Source organism: Nerophis ophidion, linkage group LG02 (assembly GCF_033978795.1).
Source record: "Nerophis ophidion isolate RoL-2023_Sa linkage group LG02, RoL_Noph_v1.0, whole genome shotgun sequence".
NCBI lineage: Eukaryota > Metazoa > Chordata > Actinopteri > Syngnathiformes > Syngnathidae > Nerophis > Nerophis ophidion.
This window is the reverse complement of record NC_084612.1, coordinates 73,255,430-73,273,276: the sequence shown is the minus strand read 5'-3', so window position 1 is coordinate 73,273,276 and position 17,847 is coordinate 73,255,430. Positions and strand designations below refer to the sequence as shown.

The 17,847-nt window shown below is 41.1% G+C and overlaps 1 protein-coding gene across 1 annotated transcript in view; it reads left to right on the top strand.

Moving 5' to 3' along the window:
* Nucleotides 1-17,847, top strand: part of LOC133545089 (zinc finger protein 385A-like) — an 83,319-nt gene that overhangs the window by 27,741 nt on the left and 37,731 nt on the right. The window contains exon 2 of the mRNA XM_061890422.1: nt 6,284-6,435. Coding sequence (XP_061746406.1) covers nt 6,284-6,435 — 152 coding nt within the window. The remainder of the gene's footprint in view (nt 1-6,283; nt 6,436-17,847) is intronic.

Here is a 17,847-nt window from a genome sequence, read left to right as displayed (position 1 = left end):
CCCAACTCTCTCCTTTGAGGCACACATTAAAAGCGTTACTAAAACGGCCTTCTTTCATCTCCGTAATATCGCTAAAGTTCGCTCCATTCTGTCCACTAAAGACGCTGAGATCATTATCCATGCGTTTGTTACGTCTCGCCTCGACTACTGTAACGTATTATTTTCGGGTCTCCCCATGTCTAGCATTAAAAGATTACAGTTGGTACAAAATGCGGCTGCTAGACTTTTGACAAGAACAAGAAAGTTTGATCACATTACGCCTGTACTGGCTCACCTGCACTGGCTTCCTGTGCACTTAAGATGTGACTTTAAGGTTTTACTACTTACGTATAAAATACTACACGGTCTAGCTCCATCCTATCTTGCCGATTGTATTGTACCATATGTCCCGGCAAGAAATCTGCGTTCAAAGGACTCCGGCTTGTTAGTGATTCCCAAAGCCCAAAAAAAGTCTGCGGGCTATAGAGCTTTTTCCGTTCGCGCTCCAGTACTCTGGAATGCCCTCCCGGTAACAGTTCGAGATGCCACCTCAGTAGAAGCATTTAAGTCTCACCTTAAAACTCATTTGTATACTCTAGCCTTTAAATAGTGTCACGCGTTCGGCGCACTTGTTGCGCGGAGTTGCCACTTCGTGGATGCACACACTACCAGTCAGCAGGATTGCAGGTAAGAATATGTTTTAATATAATAAAACAAAAGAACACTGGTGCAAAAAAGGAGAAAAACAAAGCGCGTGCCAATGCACGGAAAGCTAATGCTAAAAACGTAGCAGGAAACAGAAAACATTAAACGACGTGCCACACGCACGTGAAGCTAAGGCGGAACTTAGCACAAAATAATCGAGGGCAGAAGGATACCAAACGTGACATGTTGCGAAAAGCAAGTAATGGACCGAGGACGAACTGAGGAATCAGGTGGGCTTAAATACACAAATGATAATCAACAACAGGTGTGACAGGAGCCCGTGAGGAGGAGCACAAAACGTTGCCATGGTGACTAAACAAACGGGGAAGTGCTCAAACACAAGGAATCGGCAGAGTCCAGAACTAAACATGAACAAAGACATATAAGCGGCAAAACAATAAACGATCCGCATACCGGATCGTGACAAATAGACTACCTTTTTAGACCAGTTGGTCTGCTGTTTCTTTTCTTTTTCTTCTATGTCCCACTCTCCCCTGTGGAGGGGGTCCGGTCCGATCCGGTGGCCATGTACTGCTTGCCTGTGTATCGGCTGGGGACATCTCTGCGCTGCTGATCCGCCTCCGCTTGGGATGGTTTCCTGCTGGCTCCGCTGTGAACGGGACTCTCGCTGCTGTGTTGGATCCGCTTTGGACTGGACTCTCGCGACTGTGTTGGATCCATTATGGATTGAACTTTCACAGTAACATGTTAGACCCGCTCGACATCCATTGCTTTCCTCCTCTCTAAGGTTCTCATAGTCATTATTGTCACCGACGTCCCACTGGGTGTGAGTTTTCCTTGCCCTTATGTGGGCCTACCGAGAATGTCGTGGTGGTTTGTGCAGCCCTTGGAGACACTAGTGATTTAGGGCTATATAAGTAAACATTGATTGATTGATTGAATTATGCCGTACATTAGAGGCCCCGGGTTACAAGGAGCACTGTCGATTTTTGAGAAAATTAAAGGTTTTTAAGTGCGCTTTATAGTCGGAAAAATACGTTAATCTTAAAAGGAAGGAGAGGAGGAAATATGCATGTCCAGTGTCTTCTATACATCAGAGAGAGGAGCCTCGTCTGTAGTCATCAAAATAGCTTTTCTTCCACTTCGCCATTTGCATACTAAGGCGGTGGCAATAAAAGATGCCGACTGCATATAATCTCAGGAGAACAGATTACAAAAACTGTTGGGTGTGTAGTCAGATTGGGCCTCCGGCACGTGGCGGGTTTCTCCCCGCCAAAGACGACAAGAGCGGGAATAGTGGCGGACCAGAGAGAGGATGAGGAAAAGCAAAAGCAAGCAACAGCACTGGTGCAGAAGTGAGGAAGGCACAGTTGCAGGCAGGATAACAGAGCATGAAATGAGGAAGGAAAGTGTGGTGAGCAAGTGAGAGGAGGCAGATATCAGCAGCACCCGGGCTGCCAGGATTAAGGAGCTCAGCTCCACTTCCTGCCATTCACAGAAGATTCCTTAAGTACAAGCATCCAGTGTGGATGAGCGGCTCGTGAGAGGAAAGTCAGCAAGAAACGAGGAGAGGTGGTGGCAATGATACTGCACGTGGTCTTAGTTCAGAAATCTCAGTCCTTACCAAAACCTATTGGACCATTTTGGACATAAAGGGGAGCTGCTCTTTTTAAAAAAAAAAATGTGTAGAATTTTGTCTATTATTCTCAATACTTATGTACAAAAACCCAAAACCAATGAAGTTGGCACGTTGCGTAAATGGTAAATAAAAACAGAATACATCCTTCCTCCCGTCCATTTTCTACCGCTTGTCCCTTCAGCAGCTTGGAATTTGGGACATGCTCTCCCTGAGAGAGCATGAGGAGGATGAGGTAGGCAGGGTTAAGTTGGGGGGGGGGGTGTATATTCTAGCATCCCGGAAGAGTTAGTGCCGCAAGGGGTTCTGGGTATTTGTTCTGTTGTGTTTATGTTGTGTTACGGTGCGGATGGTCTCCCGAAATGTGCGTGTCATTCTTGTTTAGTGTGGTGCTTGTTTGAAACAGTGTTAAAGTTGTTTATACGGCCACCCTCAGTGTGACCTGTATGGCTGTCGACCAAGTATGCTTTGCATTCACTGGAGTGTGTGAAAAGCTGTGGATAAAAACTAAAGCGGGCAAGTGCTCCACCACCCATCCTGACCACTTTTTTACAGAGGCACCATCGAAAGCATCCTTTCTAGCTGCATCGCTTTGTGGGGCGGGAGCTACACTCAACACAACAGGAGAGACCTGCAGTGCATCGTGAAAAAAAGCTGGGAAAATCATTGGTGCACCACTCCCATCTCTTCAGGACTTATACACCACCCGCCTCACCCGCAAGGCACTCACAATTGTGAGTGACGCAAGCCACCCCGCACACAACCTGTTCAGCCTCCTTCCCTCTGGAAGAAGATACAAGAGCCTCCGCTCTCGCACCACCAGATTTACCAACAGCTTTCACCACCAGGCTGTTAGGCTGCTGAACCCCCCCTCACTCCTCAGTCCGATCCAACAGGCTGTCAGGACTTTGAAATCCCCCTCCCCGGAACAACCTGAACTCTAAATCCCATGACCCACAGAAAAAAATGACTATGCAAAATTGCACACATCTGCTGCTATATCATATGTATTTGCACTATTGATGAAGCACTCATTGTTACAGCCATATCCTATTTAAAAACAACAGGAACTATATATATTGTCACTTTAGTAGGTAGACATATTCACGTTGCACTTCACTGTTGTGTTTTCTTTTTGTCTACGCATGGAAGAGTGTGAAACTAAATTTCGATTCCTTTGTATGTCTTTACATTTAAAGAAATTGACAAATAAAGCTGACTTGATATGATGTGATTGGGCCGACACGCAAAGGCAGTGCCTTTAAGGTTTCTTGGCGCTCTGTTCTTGCCCACATATGCGGTCCTCTCCAAGGTTTCTCATAGTCACTGTCACCGACGTCCCACTGGGGCGAGTTTTTCCTTGCCCTTATGTGGGCTCCGTACCACGGATGTCGTTGTGGCTTGTGCAGCCCTTTGAGACACTTGTAATTTAGGGCTATATAAATAAACATTGATTGATGATTGATTGGGGCTTCACGGTGGCAGAGGGGTTAGTGCGTCTGCCTCACAATACGAAGGTCCTGCAGTCCTGGGTTCAAAACCAGGCTCGGGATCTTTCTGTGTGGAGTTTGCATGTTCTCCCCGTGAATGCGTGGGTTCCCTCCGGGTACTCCGGCTTCCTCCCACCTCCAAAGACATGCACCTCGGGATAGGTTGATTGGCAACACTAAAAATTGGTCCTAGTGTGTGAATGTGAGTGTGGATGTTGTCTGTCTATCTGTGTTGGCCCTGCGATGAGGTGGCGACTTGTCCAGGGTGTACCCCGCCTTCCGCCCGATTGTAGCTGAGATAGGCGCCAGCGCCCCCTGCAACCCCGAAAGGGAATAAGCGGTAGGAAATGGATGGATGGATGATGATTGATTGATGTTCTTCTCCCTACGTCCGTGTACAAAGCGGCGTTTTAAAGAATCCTAAATTGGATTTTTTTTTTAAAAACGATACCGCCAATTTAAAACCGATACCGATGATTTCCAATATTACATTTTAAAGAATTTATCGGCCGATAATATCGGCAGGCCGATGATATCGGACATCTGTATTTGGGAATGATAGGAAAATCAACAAAAACAATTCAAACTGCAAGCAGCGATGGACGGGACCGACTTTTGCTGTTGTTTCCTGCCTTTACCCATTCAACATATCTTTACCTGCACTTTACCTACCTTCTCTGTATCCTGGTGTCAAACTGGTGCCTCCTTCTTTCACCCAGTCAACATATCTTTACCCGCACAGTACCTACCTTCTCTGCATTGTGTGGTCACGCCGGTGATTCCTGCTTTTAAGTGGCCATCTTGAGCAGCAGCATCAGCACAGCAGTTCTTTGAAGGCTCGTAAAATCAAAACCGGAGCAGTTGGAAAAACTCTTTGCGCAACTTTTAATCAGAAGGGTTTAATCTCTTGCCTGTGCAAGTTTGAAGCTGACACAACGCGCTCAGAGAAGATAATGTTTGAAAAAAAAATGATGGGTTTTTACAAAACTTTTGTTTTGAAGGGGTAATTGCCAACTTCCTGTAAGTTTTAGCTGAAAGATGTCAATATTAAAATGTAGGTCTAAGTGAGACCTACATAGAGGTTTTTGTTTCATGTCTTTATGACATTCCTACCGGAAGTTACAAGCAGTTTTGTCTGTGTTTTCTTCCTAGGAGCAGTTTTGTCTGTTTTATTCCTCGGGGGCGCCAGAAGTTTTTTTTTTTTTTTAGATCGCAATTTTCGCCAGTCCTGATGTGTGTGTCCAGTTTGGTGAGTTTTGAAGCATTTTAAGGGGGTCAAATTACAGCTCAAAGAGGCAAAAATTACATTTTTTTTTTAGGAAACTTGTTTTGAAGGGGTTTTTGCCCACTTCCTGTTGATTTTTGCTGAAGGAAGTCAGTGTATGAAATGTAGGTCTAAGTCAGACCTACATAGAGGTTTTTGTTTCATGTATCTACAACATTCCTAACGGAAGTTACAAGAAGTTTCGTCTGTGTTTCTCTTCCTAGGAGCAGTTTTGTCTGTGTTTTATTCCTCGGGGGCGCTAGAGCGCAATTTTGAGTTTTGGGGTTTGTTTTTTTATTAGATAGCAATTTTTGGCAGTCCTGATGTGTGTGTCCAGTTTGGTGAGTTTTGAAGCATTTTAAGGGGGTCAAATTACAGCTCAAAGAGGCAAAAATGACATTTTTGAGGAAACTTTTGTTTTGAAGGGGTTTTGCCAACTTCCTGTTGATTTTTGCTGAAGGAGGTCAGTGTATGAAATGTAGGTCTAAGTCAGACCTACATAGAGGTTTTTGTTTCATGTCTCTACAACATTCCTAACGGAAGTTACACGAAGTTTTGTCTGTGTTTTCTTCCTAAGAGCAGTTTTGTCTGTGTTTTATTCGTCGGGGGCGCTAGAGCGCAATTTTGATTTTTTGGGGTTTGTTTTTTTATTAAATCGCAATTTTCGCCAGTCCTGGTGTGTGTGTCCAGTTTGGTGAGTTTTGAAGCATTTTAAGGGGATCAAATTACAGCTCAAAGAGGCAAAAATTACATTTTTTCAGGAAACTTTTGTTTTGAAGGGGTTTTTGCCCACTTCCTGTTGATTTTTGCTGAAGGAGGTCAGTGTATGAAATCTAGGTCTAAGTCAGACCTACATAGAGGTTTTTGTTTCATGTCTCTACAACATTCTTAACGAAAGTTACAAGCAGTTTTGTCTGTGTTTTTTCCTAGGGGGTGCTAGAGCGCAATTTTGAGTTTAGTTATTTTGATTAGATCGCAATTTTTGCCAGTTGTAATGTGTGTGTCAAATTTGGTGAGTTTTGAAGCATGTTAAGGGGTCAAATTACAGCTCAAAGAGGCGGCGGTATAATAATAATAAAACCATAGGAATACAATAGGGTCCTTTGTCCCAAAGGGACATTTTGTCCCTAAAAAGGGCAGTTCCCCTTTAAGTGGACCACATTGAAGGCCTGCTTCACCCAAAGTCTTCATCTTGGATGAATTTGTGCTTCTTCTTCTTTTTCTCTCCAAATGTCATTTGCGATACAGGAGGTTTAAACCGAGTGGGGCCGCCGCTCCCTGCCTTCCTCAGGACTCCAGCCGTCATGCCCCCGTGCTCCCTGGACATAAAGCCCTTCCTACACTTGCCCCTGGAGTCGCCGCACCCTGCAACACTGGGCCTCTTCCGCAACTTCAACACAGTAAGTGCTCGCCGTGCACGGACAGACTCACTAGTACGACATTGTCCTTCGCCAAACAAACAGAAGACAGTTCTTTCCATTTTATTTGATGGAGACTCTGAAATATTTAAAAATAAATCATGGCGAGTCTTTCACGGCACGGAAATGACTTACGGTTAATCGATTGAATAAAGGGGCTGAAGGCAAGTCAGCATTTTCTGCTTCATTTCCAGATTGGGTTTCATTTGAAGGTCAACAAAGGAGGTGCACACACACGCACACACACACACACACACACACACACACACACACACACACACACGCACACACACACACACACACACACACACACACACACATTCTTGTATTTCTTACCTTCTTGAGACCTCCAAATAATGCCCCCCTCTTTAGGACCACCTTTTCTAAATATATAAAGATTTGTATTTACAACATTAATAATATATACATACTATGCAAATATAAAAATTGTTGTGAAAAATGTGTTGGAATTTCACAAGAAAAAAGGTCACAACTTTACAAGAAGATCTTATAATAGGGAAAGGAGGCGCATTTCAATTTCTTACACACACTTGTTATTACGTATGTTGACCAGAGGGGGAGCACTTCAAATTTTTACACACACTTGTGTAAAATACATTCCTATTTTTGATGGATTTCACCACCAGGAGTGCAAATGAGACATTCTCTATTAGATGCAAGGGTTTTCTGAGAGTTTTTTTTAAAGGAAAAACTGAACATTTGTGCAATATTATGATAAAAGTTGGACTTTTTTTTGCAAAAACAGTCACAATTTTACAATAAAATTTTAAACTTTTAGCAATTTTATGAAAAGAGTCGTAATTTGTATTGTGTACGAAATTGTTAAAATTGTGGTAATATAACAATAATCTGAATTTTACTTGACAAAAGTCATCATTTTACTCCAAAAATATCACTGATTTACAAAAACAACAAAAAAAAATGGGTAATATTCTGATGAAAGTCGGAATTTCATAAGACACATGTCACCATTTTGAAGTAAAAAGTAATAATTTTACGAGAAAATATGGCAATATTACAGAAAAAGAAAGAAAAGGAGAATTTGTTCCCAATCTTCTAAGAAAAAAGTCGACACATTGTGAGAAAAAGACTGCTTTTAGTTTTTGGTTTGTAATTAGTTTTTAATCTTGATTATTTACTTCAAGCTATTACAGTATGTCTCTATATACATATTTATTTGTTTAAATTAATTTTGGCCAAAGGAGGCGCATTTCAATTCCTTACACACACTTGTTATTATGTATGTTGGCCAGAGGGGGAGCACTTCAAATTTTTACACACACATGTTATTTCATATGTTGAAAAATCCATCCTTATTTTTTAAAGGATTTCACCACCAGGAGTGCAAATAAGACATTCTCTATTAGATGCAAGGGTTTTCAGAGACTTTTTTTTACAAGAAAAACTGAACATTTGTGCAATATTATGATAAAAGTTGGACTTTTTTTGCAAAAACAGTCACAATTTTACAATAAAATTTTAAACTTTTAGCAATTTTATGAAAAGAGTCGTAATTTGTATTGTACAAGAAATTATTAAAATGGTGGTACTATTATAACAATAATCTGAATTTTACTTGGCAAAATTATGACAAAAGTCATTATTTTACTCCAAAAATATCACTGGTTTACAAGAACAACAAAAAAAATGGGCAATATTGTGATAAAAGTCAGAATTTCATATGACACGTCACCATTTTGAAGTAAAAAAACAATAATTTTACGAGAAAATATGGCAATATTACAGAAAAAGAAAGAATATGACAATTTGTTCTCAATCTTCTAAGAAAAAAAGTCGACACATTGTGAGAAAAAGACTGCTTTTAGTTTTTGGTTTGTAATTAGTTTTTAATCTTGATTATTTACTTCAAGCTATTACAGTATGTCTCTATATACATATTTATTTGTTTGAATTAATTTTGGCCAAAGGAGGCGCATTTCAATTCCTTACACACACTTGTTATTACGTATGTTGGCTAGAGAGGGAGCACTTCAAATTGTTACACCACATGTTATTTCATATGTTGAAAAATCCAAGCCTATTTTTTAAAGGATTTCACCACCAGGAGTGCAAATGAGACATTCTCTATTAGATGCAATGGTTTTCCGAGAGTTTTTTTTTACAAAAAAAACTGAACATTTGTGCAATATTATGATAAAAGTTGGACTTTTTTTTTCAAAAACAGTCACAATTTTACAATAACATTTTTAACTTTCAGCAATTTTATGAAAAGGGTCGTAATTTGTATTGTATAAGAAATTGTTAAAATTGTGGTAATATTATAACAATAATCTGAATTTTACTTGGCAAAATTATGACAAAAGTCATCATTTTACTCCAAAAATATCACTGATTTACAAGAACAAAAAAAAAAAAGGGTAATATTGTGATAAAAGTCAGAATTTCATATGACACGTCACCATTTTGAAGTAAAAAGTAATAATTTTATGAGAAAATATGGCAATATTACAGAAAAAGAAAGAAAAGGAGAATTTGTTCCCAATCTTCTTAGAAAAAAGTTGACACATTGTGAGAAAAAGACTGCTTTTAGTTTTTGGTTTGTAATTAGTTTTTAATCTTGATTATTTACTTCAAGCTATTACAGTATGTCTCTACATACATATTTATTTTTTGAATTCATTTTGGCCAAAGGAGGCGCATTTCAATTCCTTACACACACTTGTTATTACATATGTTGGCCAGAGGGGGAGCACTTCAAATTTTTACACACACATGTTATTTCATATGTTGAAAAATCCATGCCTATTTTTTAAAGGATTTCACCACCAGGAGTGCAAATGAGACATTCTCTATTAGATGCAATGGTTTTCCGAGAGTTTTTTTTTTACAAGAAAAACTGAACATGTGTGCAATATTATGATAAAAGTTGGACTTTTTTGCAAAAACAGTCACAATTTTACAATAAAATTTTAAACTTTTAGCAATTTTATGAAAAGAGTCGTAATTTGTATTGTATAAAAAATTGTTAAAATTGTGGTAATATTATAACAATAATATGAATTTTACTTGGCAAAATTATGACAAAAGTCATTATTTTACTCCAAAAATATCACTGGTTTACAAGAACAACAAAAAAAATGGGCAATATTGTGATAAAAGTCAGAATTTCATATGACACGTCACCATTTTGAAGTAAAAAAATAATAATTTTGTGAGAAAATATGGCAATATTACAGAAAAAGAAAGAATATGAGAATTTGTTCTCAATCTTCTTAGAAAAAAAGTCGACACATTGTGAGAAAAAGACTGCTTTTAGGTTTTGGTTTGTAATTAGTTTTTAATCTTGATTATTTACTTCAAGCTATTACAGTATGTCTCTATATACATATTTATTTTTTGAATTAATTTTGGCCAAAGGAGGCGCATTTCAATTCCTTACACACACTTGTTATTACGTATGTTGGCCAGAGGGGGAGCAATACAAATTTTTACACACACATGTTATTTCATATGTTGAAAAATCCATCCCTATTTTTTAAAGGATTTCACCACCAGGAGTGCAAATGAGACATTCTCTATTAGATGCAATGCTTTTTCCGTATTAGAAATACAACAATGCGCACGCACACACACACACACACACACACACACACACACACACACATCTGCATCCTGCTGCATTGATGACATCGAGTAGTGTTTGTTTGTTTGTTTGTTTTTTAATTAAAAAAAAGCTTCCCCACATTCAAAAGCCCTGCAAGGGTATATGAATCAAAGCAGAAAGCAACTTCTCTTCCTGAAACTGCACTGAATAAGTTATATACAGTGGTACCTTGCAAGAAAATTCCCAGAGGAAAACAAGTAAATCCAATTTATCTCTTACCGGCGTCCAAAAATAATAAGACAAAAACACATTTCATGGACAAAAATGATAGTTTTCCGTGCAGAAAAACATTGTGAAAGGCATATAAATGATGAATGAAAGAAATAATTAAAGGGGAACATTATCAGCAGACCTGTAAGCGTCAATATATACCTCGATGGTGCAGAAAAAAGACCATCTATTTTTTTAACCGATTTCCGAACTTTAAATGGGTGAATTTTGGCGAATTAAACGCCTTTCTGTTTATCGCGCTGGAGGCGATGACGTCAGAATGTGACGTCGCCGAGGTAACACACCCACCATTTTCATTTTCAACACATTACAAACACCGGGTCTCAGCTCTGTTATTTTCCGTTTTTTCGACTATTTTTTGGAACCTTGGAGACATCATGCCTCGTCGGTGTGTTGTCGGAGGGTGTAACAACACTAACACGGAGGGATTCAAGTTGCACCACTGGCCCGAATGTGCCAGAGTGTCTCCACATTTGACCGGCGATGCTAAGGCAGACATGGCACAGAGATGTATGGATAACTTGCAGATGCATTTGCAACGATAGTCAACGAAATCACAAAGGTGAGTTTTGTTGATGTTGACTGCCAGCTAATCGATGCTAACATGCTATTTACCGGCGGTGCTAAAGCAGACATGGCACAGAGATGTATGGATAACCTGCAGATGCATTTGTAACGATAAAGTCACAGAAATCACAAAGGTGAGTTTTGTTGATGTTGACTGCCAGCTAATCGATGCTAACATGCTACGCTAATCGATGCTAACATGCTATTTACCGGCGGTGCTAAAGCAGACATGGCACAGAGATGTATGGATAACCTGCAGATTTATTTGCAAGTATATTACGTTTACTTCCACCCACATTTAATGCCAAACAAACACTTACCAATCGACAGATTTAAGTTGCTCCAGTGTCAAAAGATGCAAAAGTCCTGATCGTTTGGTCCGCACATTTTACCGGCGATGCTAACGCAGCTATTCGGCCATGCTATGGCTATGAATAGCGTCAATAGCTATTCGCTCAATAGCTTCAGTTTCTTCTTCAATATTTTCATACTCCAACCATCTGTTTCAATACATGCGTAATCTGTTGAATCGCTTAAATCGCTGAAATCCGAGTTTGAATCCGAGCTAATGTCACTATATCTTGCTGTGGTATTCCCATTGTTTGTTTACATTGGCAGCACTGTGTGACATCACAGGGAAATGGATAGTGGTTTCGAAGATAGCGAAATTAAGGCACTTTAAAGCTTTATTTAGGGATATTCCGAGACCGGTAAAATTTTGAAAAAAACTTCAGAAAATACAGCAAGGCGCTGGGAACTGATTTTTATTGTTTTTAACCCTTTTGAAATTGTGATAATGTTCCCCTTTAAACATTTAACATCACTTCAAATTTTATTGAAGACTCTTGTCAGCAAAAACAGCGATGAGCAGGTTTGGAAGGGGAGAGCAAAGAATCTGCCACTTGGTACTTAAACAGGAATTGCACTTTTTTTTTTAATGTTGCCTTTAGTTCACAATCATTACGAGAGACAAGAACCCTTTTTTTTTTTTTTTTTTGAGGATTTCATAGATGAGAAAAATCGCTTGCAAGATGCGGCTAATGAGCGTCACTGTTTTAGCCTTGGCCCTGCGATGAGGTGGCGACTTGTCCAGGGTGTACCCCGCCTTCCGCCCGATTTTAGCTGAGATAGGCGCCAGCGCCCCCCGCGACCCCAAAAAGGGAATAAGCGGTAGAAAATGGATGGATGGATGTTTTAGCCTTCAAAGAAGTTGGGAAAGGTGGCAATAAATACTGACAACGTTGAGGAATGCTCATCAAACACTTATTTGGAACATCCCACAGGTGTGCAGGCTAATTGGGAACAGGTGGGTGCCATGATTGGGCATAAAATCAGCTTCCCAAAAAATGTTCAGTCTTTCACAAACAAGGATGGGGCGAGATACACCCCTTTGTAAGCAAATTGTCAAACAGTTTTAGAACAACATTTCTCAACGAGCTATTGCAAGGAATTTAGGGATTTTACCATCTACGGTCGGTAAAATCATCAAAAAGTTCAGAGAATCTGGAGAAATCACTGCACGTGAGCGATGATATTACGGACTTTTGACCCCTCAGGAGGTACTGCATCAAAAAGCGACATCAGTGTGTAAAGGATATCACCACATGTGCTCAGGAACACTTCCTAAAACCACTGTCAGTAACTACAGTTGGTCGCTACATCTGTACGTGCAAGTTAAAACTCTTCTATGCAAAGCCAAACCCATTTATCAACAACATCCAGAAACGCCGCCGGCTTGGCTGGGCCCGAGATCATCTAGGATGGACTGATGCAGAGTGGAAAAGTGTTCTGTGGTCTGACGAGTCCACATTTCTAATTATATTTGGAAACAGAGGACGTGGTGTCCTCTGTTTCCATCCGGATTGTTATAGGCGCAAAGTTCAAAAGCCAGCATCTGTGATGGTATGGGGGTGTATTAGTGCCCAAGGCATGGGTAACTTACACATCTGTGAAGGCACCATTAATGTTGAATGGCCCATACAGATTTTGGAACATCATATGTTGTCGTCCAAGCAACGTTATCATGGACGCCCCTGCTTATTTCAGCAAGACAATGCCAAGCCACATTCAGCATGTGTTACAACAGCGTGGCTTCGTAAAAAAAGAGTGCGGGTACTTCCTGACCCGCCTGCAGTCCAAACCTGTCTCCCATGGAAAATGTGTGGCGCATTATGAAGCGTAAAATACGACAGCGAAGACCCCGGACTGTTGAACGACTGAAGCTCTACATAAAACAAGACTGGGAAAGAATTCCACTTTCAAAGCTTCAACAATTAGTTTCCTCAGTTCCCAAACGTTTATTGAGTGTTGTTAAAAGAAAAGGCGATGTAACACAGTGGTGAACATGCTCTTTCCCAACTACTTTGGCACATGTTGCAGCCATGAAATTTTAAGTTCATTATTATTTGCAAAAAATGATAAAGTTTAGGAGTTTGAATATCAAATATGTTGTCTTTGTAGTGCATTCCAACTGAATATGGGTTGAAAAGGATTTGCGAATCATTTTATTCCGTTTATATTTACATCTAACACAATTTCCCAACTCATATGGAAACGGGGTTTGTAACTTGTAAACCTTCGTAAAATATTTTTTTAAGTTTTGCGATGATATATCGACTTACATCTAATTAAAGGGCACCTCTGTCATGGCGTAAGAGAGTCTGTATCGCTATTACTGGCATTTAGTGACTTTGGGGAGGGTGGCAGGAACCCTGCCACATTAAAAAAACTACAAATGTGCTGACTTGCTTTGCGGCATACGTCACTATCCGTTTCCCATTCGTTAAAAAGAAGGAAGTCGATGCGAACGCCTGCGTGCAACCAGAAGAAGTGCAATTACTGCTATTGCGGATGAAGCTCCAAAACAACCAAAGAAACGAAAAGTTTTATCTGAGGAGACACTCGGGTAAAAGAACGGTCAGGATCAACATTGTACCGGCTTTCACACGCTAGCGTGACCTCAGGGAGTTTTGACCGATGCTGCCTTGGCTCTGTTCCTGTTTCGATGCTCAAATCAAAATGGTAATGCTAAAGTTAGCTATCGGAAATTTGCCTGGTAGCAATATATAGCCACCAACGTGTTAGTTTCACTACTACTTCCTTCGAATAAACTCTCACGCCAATCTTTCTTTGCTTCAGACCTGCATCCGCCCCGATACATTCTTGGTGGTAGCGTCATGTTTGTAGCTCAAGCCAAGATTATTTTTTGATAGTGTCTGCTATACAACATCAGCATAGTCATTAGAGACATATTACTTGTGCCAATATTACAGTGGACATCTTGTCACTCTGACGCTATATACACTAGTCATGTGATGTAGTCTTTTTTTTGGGGGGGGGGGAACACTACCGCTTTTGGTCTTCTGGCGTGGCCAAAATCAACCAAAATTGGAAGTTCTTAAGTTGGGCTTTAAACCACAACATAACTGATATTTGCATACAATTTGTTTGCCCAACCAGTCTACATGGAGAAGGCATTGGACCTGGTCCCTCGGGAAGTCCTGTGAAGAGTGCTTAGACAGTATGGGGTATCGGACTGTCTGAGGTCCCTGTATGATCAGTGTCAGAACTTAGTCCGCATTGCCGGTAGTAAGTCGGACCCGTTTCCAGTGAGGGTTGGAATCCGCCAGGACTGTCCTTTGTCACCGATTCTTTTCAAAACTTTTATGGACAGAATTTCTAGGCGTTGGGGGATCCAGTTTGGTGACCACAGGATTAGGTCTCTGCTTTTTGCAGATGATGTGGTCCTGATGGCTTCATCTGGCCAGGATCTTCAGCTCTCACTGGATCGGTTCGCAGCCGAGCGTGAAGCGACCGGGATGAGAATCAGCACCTCCAAGTCCGAGTCCATGGTGGAAGTGCGGAGGAGACCCTGCCCCAAGTGGAGGAGTTCAAGTACCTAGGAGTCTTGTTCACAAGTGAGGGAAGAGTGGATGGTGAGCTCGACAAGCGGATCGGTGCGGCGTCTTCAGTAATGCGGACGCTGTATCGATCCGTTGTGGTGAAGAAGGAGCTGAGCCGGAAGGCAAAGCTCTCCATTTACCGGTCGATCTACGTTCCTATCCTCACCTATGGTCATGAGCTTTGGGTTATGACCGAAAGGACAAGATCACGGGTACAAGCGGCCGAAATGAGTTTGGGTCTCTTCCTTAGAGATAGGGTGAGAAGCTCTGTCATCCGGGATGCCACCCGAACGCCTCCCTATAGGAGGCCACAGGGAAGACCTGGGACACGTTGGGAAAACTATGTCTCCCGGCTGGCCTGGGAACACCTCGGGATCCCCCGGGAAGAGCTAGACGAAGTGGCTGGGGAGAGGAAAGTCTGGGCTTCTCTGCTTAGGCTGCTGCCCCCGCGAACCGACCTCAGATAAGCGGGAGAAGATGGGTGGATGGATGGATAAGATCTGGGTCACCTTTCATGTTACAGTAAGTCAGGAGTGCTTCCTGTCAGTGTTCAGACACACACACACGCGCACACACACACACACACACACACACACACACACACACACACACACACACACACACACATTGCTGGTGTCGCCCTCAGCAACCACGAAAAGTTCTGTGTGGTTTTACTCAGCCTCTCATCTGCTACCTCCACTCCGAGCCTGTCTGCCAAATGAGAGACTGTTTACTCTCCAAAGCTCCAGGCACCGGGGAAACCGTATAATTGGTCTGAAAACCCAAACCCTGTTGGAATGCATCGCCGGCGTATTCACGTTTTGATTTTATTTTCAGCTCTTTTGTTGTTCTTCCTCTTTCATTCTTGTCCTCTATATTTTTCCTCTGCCGTTTGTATTCCCAGTTGCCGGATAATGGCAGCTTTGGTTCGCTACCTCGCCGACCTGCTTTCATTACACACATCAAACTTTTTACAGCGAGGGCTGCAGATTGACAACTCGCAGGGTACGGCGGATCTCTTTGAAGTTTTCATTGTGTAAAAGACGCTAAAAGCAATCCTATCTGCAAGTAAATTGTAAATATTTAAAGCCTGCATGTTATAAGCATCAACATTTCAACTTTTTCTCCTTACAGTAGCAACGTTCACACTGCGGGGTCGGATGTCAAATTCTGATTTTTTTTTATCAAATCCTACATTTTAAGTGGCTGTTGACATTACAAAAAAAAATGCAAAAATTTAATTTTTAATGTGAATGCAGTCTGACCCACACTGCAGTGTTCACAGAAGTAAAGTTATATTCCACTGAAAAAAATAATAAAAAATGGGTTACCATAAAGCCGATACTTTTTCTCCTTACAGAAGCAACGTTCACACTGCGGGGTCGGATGTCCAATTCTGATTTTTTTTAGTCAAATCCTACATTTTAAGTGGCTGTTGACATTACAAAAAAAAAATAAGAAATTAAATTTTTTATGTGAATGCAGTCTGACCCACACAGAAGTAAACTTGTATTCCACTGAAAAATAAATAAAAAATGGGTTACCATAAAGCCGATACTTTTTCCCTACACTTTAAACCCTGAGGCATATAAAACGGCGCAGCTAATTTATGGATTTTTCTTCTCTGAAGGCCATAATAAAAAGTTTTTAATTAGTTTTTATTGTTTGTGCTATGGCGCCATCTTATGGACGAGATCAGCAGTGTCTTTCCATTCACCGATAGTAAATGGGTTGTACTTGTATGGCGCTTTTCTACCTTCAAGGTACTCAAAGCGCTTTGACTCTACTTCCCATTCACACACTGATGAAGTGAAGTGAATTATATTTGTATAGCGCTTTTCTCTAGTGACTCAAAGCGCTTTACATAGTGAAACCCAATATATAAGTTACATTTAAACCAGTGTGGGTGGCACTGGGAGCAGGTGGGTAAAGTGTCTTGCCCAAGGACACAACGGCAGTGACTAGGATGGCGGAAGCGGGAATCGAACCTGCAACCCTCAAGTTGCTGGCACGGCCGCTCTACCAACCGAGCTATGCCGCCCCAAAGAAGGGAGCTACGCCGCCCCAAAGAAGGGAGCTGCCATGCAAGGCGCTAACCATCACCCATCAGGAGCAAGGGTGAAGTGTCTTGCTCAAGGACACAACGAGGTTGGTACTAGGTGGGAATTGAACCAGGGACCCTCGGGTTGCGCACGGCCACTCTTCCACTGCGCCACGCCGTCCCTACAGTTATCAGGTAGTCGGCCTGGCGACATCAACCTTTATTACCTCCGTTCACTTCATGCCATGCTACCTCTGTCACTGATACTGTCCATAGTTTTGCTCCTTGCCATGCCACGTGAGTTTGATTATTCTTGTCACAGTAAGTGTTTATTTGTTTCACGTTCATAGTTTTTTTTGCCCAAGTGCTAGTTATTGTTTTCAAAGCCAAGTTTGTTCTCCGCCTTTGTGCGCGCCTTTAGTTTTGGACCTTTTTTTTATAGCAATTAATAAATATGTCCCTACCTTCACGTCTTGCCCGCGCCAACTTTCCTTTGCCTTCCGGAAAAACAAACCCCAAAGTCCACGCGCTGACATGTACATTCTTAATCCTTGATAATTAATTCTCAATATTCTTAGGGCCATATTTTTTTCTAAGAGAAGAAAGAGAATTGTTTTATTTCGTCCTCATAAAGGCCTAAAATAAATGATTTCAAATAAATTTAGCAACAATGAGTAACTTCAAAAATGTCCCCAAATGATATTTTCTATCTTAACATAACCTACTGCAGTTTTTTGTGCAAGGATTTCTACTTCTCTATTTTTTTGTCCACGATATGGCGCTAATTTTTTTCCCCATTCAAAGCATTCAGAAAAAATCCATGTCCCATACGGTGCCTTGATACTGAAATGATAAAAAAATGGGTTACCATAAAGCCGATACTTTTTTCCTACACTTTGAACCCTGCAGCATATAAGACGGTGCAGCTAATTTACGGATGTTTCTTCGCTAAAAGTTTGTTTCATTGTTTGTGCTATGGCGCCATCTTATGGACGATATCAGCAGTG